Below are 15657 nucleotides of genomic sequence, written 5' to 3' on the forward strand. Positions count from 1 at the left end.
AATATGGAGCTTGGAAAATGAAACATAAGCCTACCATGGAAATATGATAAAGGATGGATGGGGAACTTCAGTTATGGAGACATTTGCTGGAACTTTCACTTAAAAAACAGAGCAGTAAAGGACTTTTCCATCTGCCTTCAAATAGTGTAAGAACCAAGAAGGAACCATTTTACTCTGGATCCAATTCTCACCAAAAAGGAAGAGCTGCTTTGTTGCTCTAGTGGGAATCATGGGAACTCTTGGGGTAAGTGACTGCTCCTTTTTCTAGTTTGTACTAGAGGAGGAAGCAAAAGCCAAGAAAAATCTAACATACACAGTCGAGCTTAAGAGAGATTTCAAAGTTTTCAGAGAAAGGTTAGGTTGGATCTTGTGGACTAGATTTTTTTTTTTAAAGGAATTGTATGTATATAAATTCTTGTGCTGGAAAAAATGGAAGCACTTGAGAACAGGTATTGTTTCGTTCTTGTTTTTGCATCCTTATCACCTAGAACAGTTCTTGGAGCATAGTAGGCATTTAATAATTGTGTATTTGTTGATTGTTATTAGCTGAGTAAGGATGGAAAAACTATTGATAAATTCTGAGTACACAGAAAGAAACAATTTTGACAAGGAGGAAGAATGGGAATTATCTGAGATTGATAGGGATGCATAGTGAAGTCATTTTCCAAGTTAGATATTTTTTTTGAAAATGAAGAAATGTTTATTAAGCACTTATTGTGTGTCTACACTGTGCTCAACACTGGAGACACAGCTATAAAAGCAAAGATATTCCTTGCCCTAAATGACCTTGCATTCTATTTTTTTTACATATTTTTAAACTAATTTTCATTTATTTATTTATTTTTAGATTACAACATTCATTTCCACAAAATTTTGAGTTCCAATTTTTCTCCCCATCTCTCCCCTCCCTTTACCTCATAACACCTTGCACTCTGATTATCCCTTCCCTCAATATACCCTCCCTTCTATCACACCCCACGCTTCCCTTATCCTCATCTTCTCTCTTTTCTTGTAGGACAAGATAGATTTCTATACCACATTATCTGTATTTCTATTTCCCAGTTATATGCAATAACAATTCTTGACATTCATTTCTAATACTTTGAATTCCAACTTCTCTCCCTCCCTCCCCACCCATCCCCAATGAGAAGGTAAACAATTCAATACAGGCAATATATGTGTCATTTTGCAAAAGACTTCCATAATAGTCATGTTGTATAAGACTAACTATATTTCCCTCCATCTTACCCTGTCCTCCCTTTATTCTGTCCTCTCATTTGACCTTGTCTCTTCCAGTGTTTCCTTCTAGTTCCTCCATTGACCTCCCTTTCCTCCATTTGCCCTCTCTTCTATCATCCCCCTTACCCCACTTGTCCTCTTCTCTCCTACTTTCCTGTAGCATAAGATAGATTTTCATACCAAATTTAGTAAGCATGTTATTCCCTCCTTAAGCCATATGTGAAGAGAGTAAGTTTCACTTTTCCCCTCTCACCTCCTCCCTTTTCTCCTCCATTGAGAAGATATGAGTGATAGTTTGCCCCATTCCATCTTTCCCTTTCTCCTCCCAATATATTCCTCTCTCACCCCTTAATTTTATTTTTTTTGTAGATGTCATCCCTTCTGATTTAACTCAACCTGTGCTCTCAGTCTATATGCATGTGTATGTGTGTGTATGTGTGCGTGTGTGTGTGCGTGTGTATAATCCCTCCACCTATCCAAATACTGAGAAAAATCTCAAGAGTTACAAATATTATATTTCCATGTAGGAATGTAAACAATTCAGCTTTAGAAAGTCCTTTATGATTCTCTTTCCTGTTTACCTTTTCATGCTTCTCTTGATTCTTGTGTTTGAAAGTCAAATTTTCTCTTCAGTTCCGGTCTTTTCATCAAGAATGCTTGAAAGTTCTCTGTATCATTGAATGACCACTTTTCCCCTTGAAGTATTATACTCAGTTTTACTGGGTAGGTGATTCTTGGTTTTAATCCCAGTTCCTTTGACTTCTGGAATATCCTATTCCAAGTCCTTTGATCCCTTAATGTAGAAGCTGCCAGATCCTGTGTTATCCTGATTGTATTTCCACAATACTCAAATTGTTTCTTTCTAGCTGCTTGCAATATTTTCTCCTTGACCTAGAAACTCTGAAATTTGGCCACAATATTCCTAGGAGTTTCTCTTTTTGAGTCTCTTTCAGGAGGTGATCTGTGGATTCTTTCAACATTTATTTTGCCCTCTGCTTCTAGAATATCAGGGCAGTTTTCCTTGATAATTTCATGAAAGATAAAATCTAGACTCTTTTTTTGATCATAGCTTTCAGGTAGTCCCATGATTTTTAAATTGTTTCTCCTGCATCTATTTTCCAGGTAGGTTGTTTTTCCAATGAGATGTTTCACATTATCTTCTATTTTTTCATTCTTTTGGTTTTGTTTTGTAATTTCTTGGTTTATCATACAGTCATTAGCTTCCCTCAGCTCCACTCTCATTTTTAAAGAGCTCTTTTCTTCAGTGAGCTTTTGAACCTCCTTTTCCATTTGACAGATTCTGCTTTTTAAAACCTTCTTCTCCTCATTGGCTTTTTGGACCTTTTTTGCCAATTGAGTTAGCCTATTTTTCAAGGTGTTATTTTCTTCAGCATTTTTTGGGGTCTCCTTTAGCTGTTGACTAGCTTTTCAAGCTCTTCCATGGCCTGAGTCCATTGCATATTCGTTTTGGAGGTACTGGATGCAGAAACCTTGACTTCCTCTGATAGTATGCATTGTTCTTCCTCATCTGAAAGGATGGGAGGAGACACCTGTTCACCAAGAAAGTAGTCTTCCATGGTCTTATTTTTTCCCCTTTTGGGAGCATTTTCCCAGCCAGTTAGTTGACTTCTGAATCCTTTGTCAAGAGGAGAGTCCTACTGCTCCTTCTTACCCCAGGACCATGCTCAGAGTTGAGATTCAAATCAGCTGCTCAATTCCCCCACAGGCTTTAAGCTGAGCCACTCCCACAATGGAAGCTGCTGCCTGACTCTGCCACTGCCATGCAGCACTGCCGCCCCACTGCTGCTGCCACTACTGCTGCCACCACCTGGGGCCCATGCTGGGGGCACCCTCCTCCCCTCTCACCCAGATGGGAAAACCCTCTCACTGACCTTTGAAGCTTTCTTTGGTGCTTGTGGGTTGAGGGATCTGAGACCCTCCCTGCTGGGGACTGTGCCCCAGAAGCCTGTTCCGATCCTGTTCCTCCCAGTGCAGTGTGGCCAGAGCTGGGCTCTGCTCCACTCAGCATCCTGTAGAATAGACCTTTCCTGTTGGCCTTCCAGGTTACCTTTTACTGGAAATCTCTTTCACTCTGTCGTTCTGTGACTTCTGCTGCTCTAGAATTTTTTGAGAGTCATTTTTTACAGGTATTTATGGGCTGTATGGGAAGAGCTATAGTATCTGCATCTTTCTACTCTGCCATCTTGGCTCTGCCCCCCAAATTAGATTTTTTTAAAAAAAACTGGAAGCAAAGGAAGGTAAAAGAGGATGAATACAAAACTGTGTTTTGCATAGGGCTTTGAGCTGAGGCTAGAAGGAAAAGAGGAAACATCAAAGAAGGCATGTACTGATGTTTGGGGTTGGGGAGAAGGATGGAATGATGAAAATCAACAACAGAGAGAAGGCAGAATGTCTTCATTGTTATTTTGCTTGATTTCTCTGCAATGGAGAATGACTTTTGAACTATAAAGAATACAACCATAAAGGCTAATAGAGAGCTGATGTCTAAGATAAATAAAGAGATGGTAAAAGATGCTAGCATTGACTGTTCTTACTGAATCCTAATCATGTCACCCAGATGAATTATACATGTAATGAGAGTCTAGCATAGACACAAATCTTATCATCTTTCTCTGATGGCATCTCTTCACATGGGGGATGCTTGGGAAATGGCTTCAGGGAAAACTGAGATGAATTGTAAGGGAAGTACCTTGAAAAGACTGTAAAACATGTATAAATATCCTTTAAGTTCCAACTGGTTGAACCTATGGTTGTCAGGAGTCTTTTGCAATCAGCTGGAGAGCTGAAATTATTATGAGGTTTGGCTATCTCATCTTTGCCTCTCTAGCATTCAAGTCTGAGGGAAAATGGTAATTTCTGTACTCAGTGTTTCTGGTAAGAGACTGTACTATAAGGCTAAAGGCCTTGGTACCTTCTCCCCCTGAAGCCATATGACCCCCAAGAAATGGGGCTCCCTTGGTCTCTTATTTTCTTTTTATCCTTCTAGGTTAATAGAGTGGAATCTTTAACCAAAGGGGAGTGAGCCAAAGGAATACATGAGTTGGAATCCAGGCCAGGTATTGTAGCCAACTCAATATTGATGCCTAGAGGAACTAGGAGCTCTCTTTGGAAGTGACTTCTGGGACTGAAGCCCTGCAATCATTCAGCAGTCATTTGGACATGAACCCATGGGGTGCATGCTTTGTAGGAACTGAGTTCAGTTTTGAGCCTACTGTCCTAAAGATCAAGGTAGTAAAAGAGAGAATATGCCTTGGAGGTACTGGGGAAAAATATTTATACCTTCTATCTTGTAAATGTTTGTTTGGAAATGTTAAGTAAATGTTTGTTTGGAAAAGTTAATCAATATTAAGTGGTTAAATGAAACTAGGGTGCTAGTCAATACCCCCTTCCAAATGGGGGAGGAATATAACCAGGCAGAACCTGAGCTGAGGGCAGGAAAGATAAAGAAATATCTACAAACCCCTTATAGTACTCTGGATCCCGGAGGGAAGGTGTAGCACAACTGGCCCTGGGAACATGGAGCCAGAGTGTATGTTAAACATGGCTGATTGTTGAAAGAACTGATAGATATGCTTGCTAAACCACTGAAAGATTCTGGAGAATGGGAAAAAGCCAGTTGTTTCCAACAATGTCAGGGAATGGATTCACCAAGTGTGGTAGGAGCAACAGATACTTCATGGAGGCAAGGCTAGTTTCTTCCACTAAAAAAAAGCAAAATCATTCTAGAGACTTAATTTATTCAAGACACTAAAGTCTGCACCATTGCTGTTGTTTCCTGGTCACCTAAATCATAAAAATCTCAGCACACAAGGACTAAGGTACCTGAGGCTTAAGAGGCAACACACATTTCTGGCTGGCCCCTCTCCCTATGGAGATTAGGGGAGTTATATTCACTGCAACCCATGCTGCCTTGAATATCCTCTCCAGGATAGTAAGTGAATTCCTTTTGTTAAATGATCTGTGGTCTACAAATGTCTCTTTTAGTTCCAGTCCAAATCCTGAACTACTGTACTCTACTGGTTTGAGTTAGGCTTGGCTCAGGACAATTTGACTTCAATTCCTTGGAAAATTGTAGAACCTAACATTAAAGTGATGGTTCATGAACATCTAGAAAGAGAAGGGGGAAGGGTGTCACAAAGAATAAACATTACTCTACATCAAGAAGATGCCACACCATGGAGAAGCTAAAAAAAGATGGAAATAGCCTATGTTGGAGGGCCTTCAGAAATATAGGCACACAAATACACTGTTGTTATCTAAGTTATTTAGTGAGCTGGACTAACCAATGGTCTAACCATTCTGAAAAATAATTTCGATTTGACTAAAAGATGCCACAATAAGACATATATGTTAAGAGGGTCGTGTGTGTGTCTGTCCTTCATTGCCAAAGAAGACCATGCCATCAGAGAAATGATGACATGATTTGCATTTCACTTTGTTTTGAGTGAAGGAGGACTGTGCAGGTCACCAGCCTCACTTCTCCTCCAGAGCCATCTGAATCCAGTGACCAGATATTCATCAGGATGACTGGAGATGACCCAGGATGAGGCAATTGGGGTTAAGCGACTTGCCCAAGGTCACACAGTTAAGAGGGTCAAAGACAGAAGGAAAGGTACTGTTAACGAAATATTCACAGAAATACTTTTTATTGTAGCAGAGAACTGGAAACAAAGCTGATATCTCACAATCTATTTATAGTTAAAACAAATTTTAGTACATGCATGTAATGGAATATTACTAAACCATGAAAAACAGTGATTATGAATTATTTAGAGACTCATAAGAAGATTTGTATTAATGGATACAGAAGGAGATAAGCAGAACCAGGACAGAAAATATAAAAATGATGTCCACAATGTAAATAACAAAATGAATAACACTATATACGTATATTGACTATATTTGCCCCCAGAGGAAAATCGAGAAACCCTTTCCTAGGCTGGGCTGCTAGATGGGGCCATGGTGCATAGAGCACCAAGCCTAGAGTCAGGAAGACTCATTTTCTTGAGTTTAAATCCAGTCTCAGACATTTGCAAGCTGCACAATCCTGAGCAAGTCACTTCACCCTGTTTGCCTCAGTTTCCTCATCTGTAAAATTACCTGAAGAAATAGCAAGCCAAGAATACCCCAAACAGGGTCATGAAGAGTCTGACACAACTGAACTCAACAACAACAAAAGGTGGACATTGAGATCGCTTCTAATTTTAAAATTCTGAGAATGGGTTGGGCAACTAGGGCTTTCTCTCCTTTGTTGAACTAAGATTTTATCTCATTCACAAATATAAGAACCCCTTGACATGTGCATTTTATCCTCTATCCCTATCTGTATAGATTGGGGTTACTCATACAAGTGAATTGTGGAATCATTTTCACCAGTTTCTGGTTCCTGTTCGCTTGGTTAAATGTGTCTGCTTGCTATCTGTGATTGCCTTTGGTGTTGTTCCATAGCGTCTGATTCTTTGTGACCCCATGGGCCATACTGTCCATGGGGTTTTCTTGGAAAAGATATTGGAGTGCTTTGCCATTTCCTTCTCCAATGAATGAAGGCAGAGGTAAGTGACTTTCCCCAGGTCACACAGTTAATAAATGTTTGAGGCTGAGTTTGAACTCAGGTCTTCCTGACTCCAGACCCAGCAACCTACCTGCCTACTAGACCCCCATAACAGCAATTTCATCTTTTGTCTTGTGTTTAATAATGATTTGGTAAGAGGGAATTAAGCTGGCTGAGAATGAGGACTCATTTCAATACGCCAGCTCCCTCCCTCACTAACTTCCTACTCCAGAGATCCCTTGGGCAATCTGTGGGGGTCCTAGACTCAGTTGAGAGATAGGCTTTTATTAGAGACAGGTGATTGTTAGTCTGACCTCTTCTTCCTATTGGGAGGAGTGCTCTGACCTCCTCCCACCCCCTGGAACTTCCTCAGTCACCTGTCTTAGTCTTTGAGTTTCTCTCTGTATTTCTCTCCACACTAAGACGGCAATCTATCCTTTTCTTTTATTTATTGTACAATTTTATCGTCCACCAATTCATTCCCTTATTCACAGTTCTCCACCATTTTTCCTTCTTGTGATCATCTTTCGTTTTACAGGTAAGAAACTGAGGCTCAGAGGTTAAGTGGCTTGCTTAGTGTAGAGAAGGTTGAGTCAGGATTTAAACTCATGTTTTCAATCCAGATTCATTTCACTTCCTAGGACTTCACTCTTGCCTTTTCCAGGCCTCCCCTCCCTCCCCCCAAATATTTGGCCTCTCTCTCCTGTACCTTTCCCTTTTCAGTGTCTGTACAAGTGTCATCTCCAGGAGGTTGGATATCAGCCAGTTTGTGCTTACAAGGCTGAGTCCCAGCCCACCTTCTCTATTTACCCATCAGGTTCAGAAGTTCATGCTAAGGATTCAGGTTGATTGGAAAGAATCCTGGGTGTGAGGTCTGAAGACATGGGTGCAACTCCTGACTTTGTGGGTTACTAGCAGTGTGACCTAAGGCAAGTCTTTTAATGTTCCTCTCTCCTCTATAAAATAGTGGAGTAGATAATCAACCAAGTCTCCTCAATCAATTCCTTTAGTGATGTCTGACACTCTTAGTGTTTCCACTGTGTCTCATTTCTCCTTTCTGCCTCTCTCCCGGCTTCTTTTTGATCTCTCAGTACCTTCAGATTCCTTAGGCACTGACCTAGGGCACTTCCCTCCAAAAGATCAGAGGTAGATTCATGAGGTTTTAGGATTTACAAAGAGAAAGGCCTTTACAGATCATTTAACCCAGGCTCTTCGTTTTACAGATGAGGAAAGTGAGTACTAGAAGGTTGTATTTCTTTTTTTTCAAGAGACTTCCTTGTGGTCTTTAACCTCACTTTTTTCAATGCAGAGAGTGATGTAGATCCCAGGTAATAAGTAGCGCTATAGCTTACCCCCACATCACCCAGTCCCTTGCTCCTTGGTGCCTGGGAGGCAGCTGCAAGGCACAGCTGCCTAGGGGTCTTTGGAACACGCAGACTGGGATGGAGCTTGCTGGGGAGCTGGAATAGGAAGTCTATTTAGGCACAGGTATATGATGCCTTTTCATTTCTAAGAGGGTGGAACCTGGACCCACAGCTCCTTCCCCCTGGTAACCAGAATGAACAGCAACATCCCAGCAGGGGAGAACAGAGGGAGGAGTCAGAGGAGGACGGTACAGCAGTGACCAGGATGACTGCTGCCAAGGGTTGGTGCTACCCAGGACAAGACACCAGAGCTCGTTCTTCCCTGCCCATTTCTCCTTTTCTCCTCCCCTCTCTTATTTTCCCTCCTTCCTCACTCATTATCCTTTTTCGTTTTCTCTCCTCCTCCTCGTCCTTTCTCTCTCTCTCTCTCTCTCTCTCTCTCTCTCTCTCTCTCTCTCTCTCTCTCTCTCTCTCTCTCTCTCTCTCTCTCTCTCTCTCTCTCTCTCTCTCACACACACACACACACACACACACACACACACACACTTTCCCCCTCTCCCCACCTCGGCTTCCTCGCAGCTTCTCAGCTGCCTTTGGAAGTCAGCTCCCCTACTGCCACACTGTGATTCCCTCGTAGCCCTAGCGGGGCGCGGAAAGGACCAGGTGCACCCCACTCCAGGACGGACGCGCAGCAGCAGCATCTCACCTAACCCAGAGCATCTTCAGCCCAGCCTCGCCAGTATCTCTAGGAAGACTCTGCAATAGCCAGCAGGATGTGGAACGAGACACTGAACCTGGAAAGCGGGTCCAACTTCAGCCTGGACTACACGGATGAACCTTTCAACAGCTCCTGGGTGGACCAGCTGCCCCCCTTCCCCGGAGCCCTACTCACTGGGGTCACGGTCACCTGCATCGCTCTCTTTTTCATCGGCATCTCGGGCAACCTCATGACCATGCTGGTGGTATCTCGATTCCGGGACATGCGGACCACCACAAACCTCTACCTGTCTAGCATGGCGCTGTCCGACCTGCTGATCTTCCTCTGCATGCCACTGGACCTGTTCCGCCTCTGGCAGTATCGGCCCTGGAACTTCGGCGACTTTCTCTGCAAACTCTTCCAGTTCATCAGTGAGAGCTGCACCTATTCCACCATCCTCAACATCACTGCCCTCAGCATCGAGAGGTACTTTGCCATATGCTTCCCCCTCAGGGCCAAGGTGGTGATCACTAAGGGCAAAGTGAAGTTGATCATCTTGGTCATCTGGGCCGTGTCTTTCTTCAGCGCTGGCCCCATCTTTGTCCTTGTAGGAGTGGAGCACGAAAATGGCACTAACCCCATGGACACCAACGAATGTAGGCCCACTGAGTTTGCCATCCAGTCGGGACTGCTCACCATCATGGTCTGGATCTCCAGCATCTTCTTCTTTCTGCCTGTGTTTTGCCTGACTGTGCTTTACAGCCTCATTGGGAGAAAACTGTGGAGAAGGAAGAGGGAGGACATGGGACTGAGTGCTTCTATCCGTGATAACAACCACAAACAAACTGTAAAAATGTTAGGTATGGGATTTTTACTTCTCTCCTTCCCCATCCTTCCCTCTCTCCTTCTCTCTCTGTCTCTCTCCTCTCCCTCCATCCATCTCTGTCTTCCAGTCTGTCTCTCTCTCTGGTTCTCTCTCTCCTTTTCTCTCCTCCTCTCTTCTCTCCCCTCAGTTGTCCTCTTTATATCTCTCCTCTCATTTTCTTACCTTATCTTTCCTTCTCTTATTTTCTCTCCCCTTTGTCTTTCTCTATCTCTTCCTCTTTATTCTCTTTGTCTCCCTTTCCTCTCTTCCTCTCTCTCCTCTCTTATTCTCTCTCCCAGTCTCTATCTTTTTCTCTTTATCCCTTTTTTTGGTCTCCTTACCTTTATCTGTCTCCCTATCTATCTTTCCCTTCCTCTCTTTCCCTCCCTCAAAAAAAAAGTATTTAGAAACATTATTCTTCTTCATATACTCCAAATATGAAATGTTATGTCTCTTCATTTCCTCAGGAGAGAAACCTTAGAAATTTAGCTTGCTTTGAAACCAACATATGTCATAGAGCAGAATACTATTGTATTTATGTTCAGGGGAAAATGAAACAGTTTCCCCAGCTCCTCTCCAATTCTCTGATTTGCAGGTGACTGATTAAATTTAAGAAAATATCATAGCAAAGAGTTGAGTTCTAAGCTGGTGAACATGCAACACTAGGATGCACAATCCAAGCAGATAGTTGAGACAAAAAATCAATTTTTGTTTCTATGTCAATTTCTTCCCTCTTTCATTATTTGAATCATTGCAAAAATTTCTTTCACTTGACTGCTGGGCACACAACCCAAAGGCCAACTGTAGACTTTCCCCTACTTGATAAAGTTCTCCAACTGTGCAGTTCAGACCATCTGCACTTGCTCAGTTATTAGAAAGAAAGTGCCTCATTTTGATCAAATAAAACTTACTTGAAGGGACCAACATCAGTAATTGCACTTTCCCAAAGAATTCTTCAGTAAATCACCCCAGGTTCAATGAGAAGTGAGAATTAATACACTTTAGTTTAAAGGTGAGGGTTAATTTCAGTTAATCTTATAAGCAGTCAAAATAAAATTGCATTGATCTCCATAAATATCTCCACAACCAGAAATTAGAACCCAGAACTATACACACAGTTAGTGCTCGACATTTTTTCCTACTAAAAATGCCTTCAAATCCACATTTTATCTGCAGCTTAACTTCTAAAAGTTGTACTCTCAAGTCTATCAGAAAATGCAATGTCAATCTAAAGTGAGTGGTAAATCTTTTTTAAAAATGTATTTTATTTTTTAACTTCCAAAATAAAACAAGCATATCCATAACACAGTATAACAAAAAAGCTGATTGCACATGAAACTACAAATCTATCATGTACAACTTTACAAGTAGTAAGTCTTAGCATCTCTTCCATATTTAGCATCACTTGGAGCAGAACAAACAAAGGTTTTGGATTTGTAAATTTAAGAATGTCTGAGCATGAGGAAGCCCGTGGAGCCCAAAACACTGGGTTCTAAGTCCCACCTCAGAGAAACATTGGACTGTGTGACCCTGGCCAATTCACCCAGCCTCTCAGTGCTCTATGTGACTTTCTAACATTAGAAATTGCAGAGAAAGTCTCACTTCACATTGGTAGAGGGAGTTTCTTTATGTGGGAGACCACTCTATGAATGAAATGACAGGTCCAGGCTACAAGTCCAAGGACTGTTGTTATTTTCTAATTTTAAGAATTTCTGGATTCTTGGGTGTCAAAGGGATGAAATTCAGAAACAAGAGTGCCCAAGATTTTCATCAGCTAGAGCACAGGTTCTCAAAATATGGTCTATAGGCTACTGACTGACTTCATTGCATTCATAATAAATCAAGGTCTTTGTTGATGTTTCTGGAATTAGTCATTTTATTTCAGTGGAAATCAGAGGCTGTAGATCAGAAGTCCTGGGTCTGAATCCTTCAGCTTAGTCACCTATGGGACCTTGGGCAAGTCACTTCTCTTTAGATGTCACTTTTCTCACCTGTAAAATGGAACCCTTCTAATCCTAACAGTCTATAATCTACAACTGCATTTAATTTTTTAAAACCATTGTATCATTAGTGTCTCATCAAAAGTAAACCCATTTCTCCAGCAATTCGGGGAAACTGGTCAATAGAAATAAGTGGGTCAGGTGTTCAAGGAATATTTGCCTCACCAGAGTAGCCCAGTTACAAAGATTTGAAAGCTCCATTTCTACACAGAATTTTTCCATGTTGCTTTTTCTGGGCTTAGAAAAATCTTTTTACCTTGTCTAGAAGTTGACATCTCATTGTAATAAATTTTAAAAGTAAGCTGCTGACATTTTTCAGGGATGTTTAGTGTTAAATTAGTTTTTGTACTTAATCATTGCCCTTCCCTCCATATTATAGTGATACTCGATTAACTAACAATCAGTTATTAAATGCCTTCTATGAGCCAGGCATTGTCCTAGGTGCTGAAAATACAAGTACAAAGAATGACATTATTCCTACTTGCAAGGTGCTTTCATTCTAGTGGAGGAGACAAGTAGATATATAAGCATTTAGAGAATAAATGCAAATAAACAAAAAAGCTGCTAGATACAAAATGATTTGGGAGGGAGGACACCAGCAGTTTCATGTAGAAGAGTATTGAAAGAAGTTGATACAGTATTAGCTATATCTATATGCATCAAAAACTGAATTTTCAAAAATGGATTTCTAGTCATTTCCCCCAAACATCCAGTTATCTTAAGCATAAAATAATAATAGCTGATATCAATTTGATAGTGGGAAGACCATTGGATTTAGACTAACGAGAAGATCACTGGATTTGGAATGAAAGGACATAGGTTTGAATTCTGATTCATTTAACATTCTGATCATTTTCTTCCTATATAAATGAGAAGACTGGACTCAATTACTTTTAAGGTCTTCCTGGTTCTCAGTCCAGGTAGTACTTCAATGTTTGCAGTGTCTTACAAGCATTATCTTATTTGAATATCACAAAAAAAAACCCTGTGATGTATGTATTTCAGGTATTAGTTACTCTAATTTTACCAAAAAAGAAACTGAGAGTTAAGTGACTTATTCATGGCCATGCAACTCATAAGTATCAGAGGGTTCTAATCCTGCCTTATGTGACCTTAGACAAATCTCTTGAGGCTCCCTGGGCCTTGGTTTCTTCAGCTGTAAAATGATGACCTTTGAGGGTCTTTCTAGCTCTCTCTCTATATGATCCCTTGAAATGGGATTTGAGCCTGGGTCTTTCTGACTCTTAGTTCATTACACCATTGGCCACACCTGGCTGCCTCTTTGGTAAACTATTGTTACACTGAACAGATTGGTCACCTTGGTCCAAATAGCTGGATTAGTTGTATATTTAGAAATAGCTCTCATTAAACTCCAGGAAAGGGAAATGAGGAATAACAACATTTGATCCTTTGTCTGAGATGAATCACACTATCCTGCCACAAAAGCTTTCAAAAGAAATGAATTTTTTTTTTTGTTAGCAGAATACGATTGAAGACAACATTGCTTGATCTCATGCTAAGTTTCTCTGATTTTCCTTTTAGCTGTGGTGGTGTTTGCTTTCATCCTCTGTTGGCTGCCATTTCATGTGGGACGCTACTTATTCTCCAAATCCTTCGAGCCTGGCTCTTTGGAGATTGCGGTGATTAGCCAGTATTGCAACCTGTTCTCCTTTGTCCTCTTCTATCTTAGCGCAGCCATCAACCCCATCCTTTACAACATCATGTCCAAGAAATACCGCGTGGCTGTCCTCAGGCTCTGGGGACTTGGCCAGTTCTCCCAGAGGAAGTTGTCCACTCTGAAAGATGACAGTTCTCGGGCATGGACAGAATTGAGTATTAATACATGAGCAAAATAAATTCATGAGCAAACAGTCACGATTCTGATATGAAAGTCATAATGCAGTAGATCTTGGTAAGATGTTCAAAGATAGGTTTGGAAATAGATAGGGAGTCACAGTAGAAGAGCTGTCCTTTTGCCATCTGGGATTCGTGGGGGTGGGGAAAAGATTAGGAAAAAAAGGTAAGGCCTTCGTTGTACGAAAAATTTGCCTTGATTGAATCACTCATCAGAGGGCTCTTGTCTAACATTTCTGTTGTGTTCACTACCTGTGATTTTCTATTCACACATTGGTGCTGAACCAGAGAAAGGAGAAGGGAGCCTTGGAATAGGGTGGAGCAGAGAAAGGCTTTCACCCTACTTTGTTTTGGGTGGCTAAATATGAAATTAGATGTGCTTTTTTACGATGATGAAGAATATTCAGTGAAAAGGAATGTTAGTGATAAATATGAATGATATTCAAAGCCAATCATCTCCATGTAATCCTGAATATACGGAAAACAAAAATTTTACCTTGGTTAAAATGCCTTATAATTAACTTTTTATAGAGCCATTTTTCATTGCATAGCCAGTATACTGTGATCTTACAATTAGTGATGAGTTCTGAGAATCATTTCCTCAGTGTCATTTTTTTTAAGATAACTATTCTTACACTTGGGAGAAGAGATGCTATGAACAGTTAAGATATTTTATTACTTTCATGGCATTTAATTATCTGCTCCAATACTCAATCAATGAAACTGGAAAGCATTTTCAAATGCTTTATTAACAATCAAACAGGGCCTACAGAGAAGGTTTGCATGTGGGGACCCATAAAACTCCTGAATGAATACAAGAGTTAGGATGCTTCTGATGAAATTGATCTAGTGGAAATTCACAAGCGACTTATGCCATAAAAATATAAATCTCTTGCAATTGGGAAAGTTTTTTTTTTCCTTTGAGGGAATGTAAAACCCATTAAATTCTAATGATACTGACTCAGATTTTTGTCAGCTGGTTTCTATTGGTCTCAAAACATACATATCCCATGTTGCTTTGCTACTTACTACTTATGTGATCTTGGGCAGGTCACTTGGCCTTAGTTTCCTCATCAGTAGTATGATAGATTTGGACTAGATGACCTTTAAGGTCTCTCCCAGCTCTAAATCTGTGGTCCTGTGATTGTATCCCATCATTTTAAACTTTTGACAGACCTCTATGGCATCTCCTGAAGATTATAAATTGCAGGGAAGATATCAACATTAATTATAAGATATTACATTAATTAGTAAAGGAAGTTTTTTCACCTGGGAGTGCTCTGTCTCAATGAAATCACTGGTATTATGACTATCCCTATTCCTAACCCTGTATGATATGAAAACATTATATAATGTTGTTCCTTGGGTCAGCGTAACTGCCATTTGGATAGAATTGGGAGGTCAGTTCCATGTGAGTAGATCCATTTTCTCACTGAAATGACAGACTGTTTTATTCAAATTTCTGGATTCACTGCATGATACAGTTATCATACACACACACCATGAAGGCTACATCTTTGTGGAGGAATGTTTTACAAATCCAGTATGGCATTAGGAAGGAATCATTGGCTAGATGATTGTTACTTTAAATTCACAACTTTTGCAAATTGAAGACTCAGTTAATTTCTGGGAGTCTATTAGTCCCTTTAAACAGGGATTCTTTACTTGGGATCTATGAATTTTTAAAAAATATATTTTGATAGCTGTATTTCAATATAACTAGTTTCCTTTGTAATCCTGTGTGTTTTTATCATATGCATTTAAAAACAATTCTAGGTTCAACAGCTGATGCCCTATGTGTTCAAAGATGGGCAAGGGTGTCCATGTTACTAAAAGGTTAAAAACCCCTATTTAAGTAAGGTATAACAAGTCCTTAGTCCAGTCGGAGTCTCATGTGCCATGTAGCATCCTTGTGGCTTGAAGTATAGCCTCCCAAAGTATGAGGGGTGGGACCTACAAAGACAAATAAAGTCTGTATTTCCACAAAGATGACTTATCCCAGAATTCATGATTTAGAGAGAAACAAATCTCTCCTTAATTGCTTTATTGAACTTAAAGAAATTTTC

The 15657-nt window shown here is 40.5% G+C and overlaps 1 protein-coding gene across 1 annotated transcript; it reads left to right on the forward strand.

The window, feature by feature from the left end:
* Positions 1–8932: 8932 nt before the first annotated feature.
* On the forward strand, positions 8933–14718 carry GHSR (growth hormone secretagogue receptor). The gene is made up of 2 exons (XM_072618463.1): positions 8933–9732; positions 13280–14718. The coding sequence occupies exons 1-2, from the start codon at positions 8949–8951 to the stop codon at positions 13582–13584; spliced, it is 1089 nt and encodes a 362-aa protein (XP_072474564.1). The 5' UTR covers positions 8933–8948; the 3' UTR covers positions 13585–14718.
* The last annotated feature ends 939 nt before the right edge of the window (positions 14719–15657 follow it).

The sequence above is a fragment of the Notamacropus eugenii genome, chromosome 6, assembly GCF_028372415.1.
Source record: "Notamacropus eugenii isolate mMacEug1 chromosome 6, mMacEug1.pri_v2, whole genome shotgun sequence".
Classification (NCBI taxonomy): Eukaryota; Metazoa; Chordata; class Mammalia; order Diprotodontia; family Macropodidae; genus Notamacropus; species Notamacropus eugenii.

Bases quoted from the DNA above. Each gene is read 5' to 3' on its own strand.
- GHSR (XM_072618463.1), top strand. From the start codon at position 8,949: ATGTGGAACGAGACACTGAACCTGGAAAGCGGGTCCAACTTCAGCCTG. The intron at 9,733-13,279 runs GTATGGGATTTT...TTTTCCTTTTAG, and splicing joins ACAAACTGTAAAAATGTTAG to CTGTGGTGGTGTTTGCTTTC.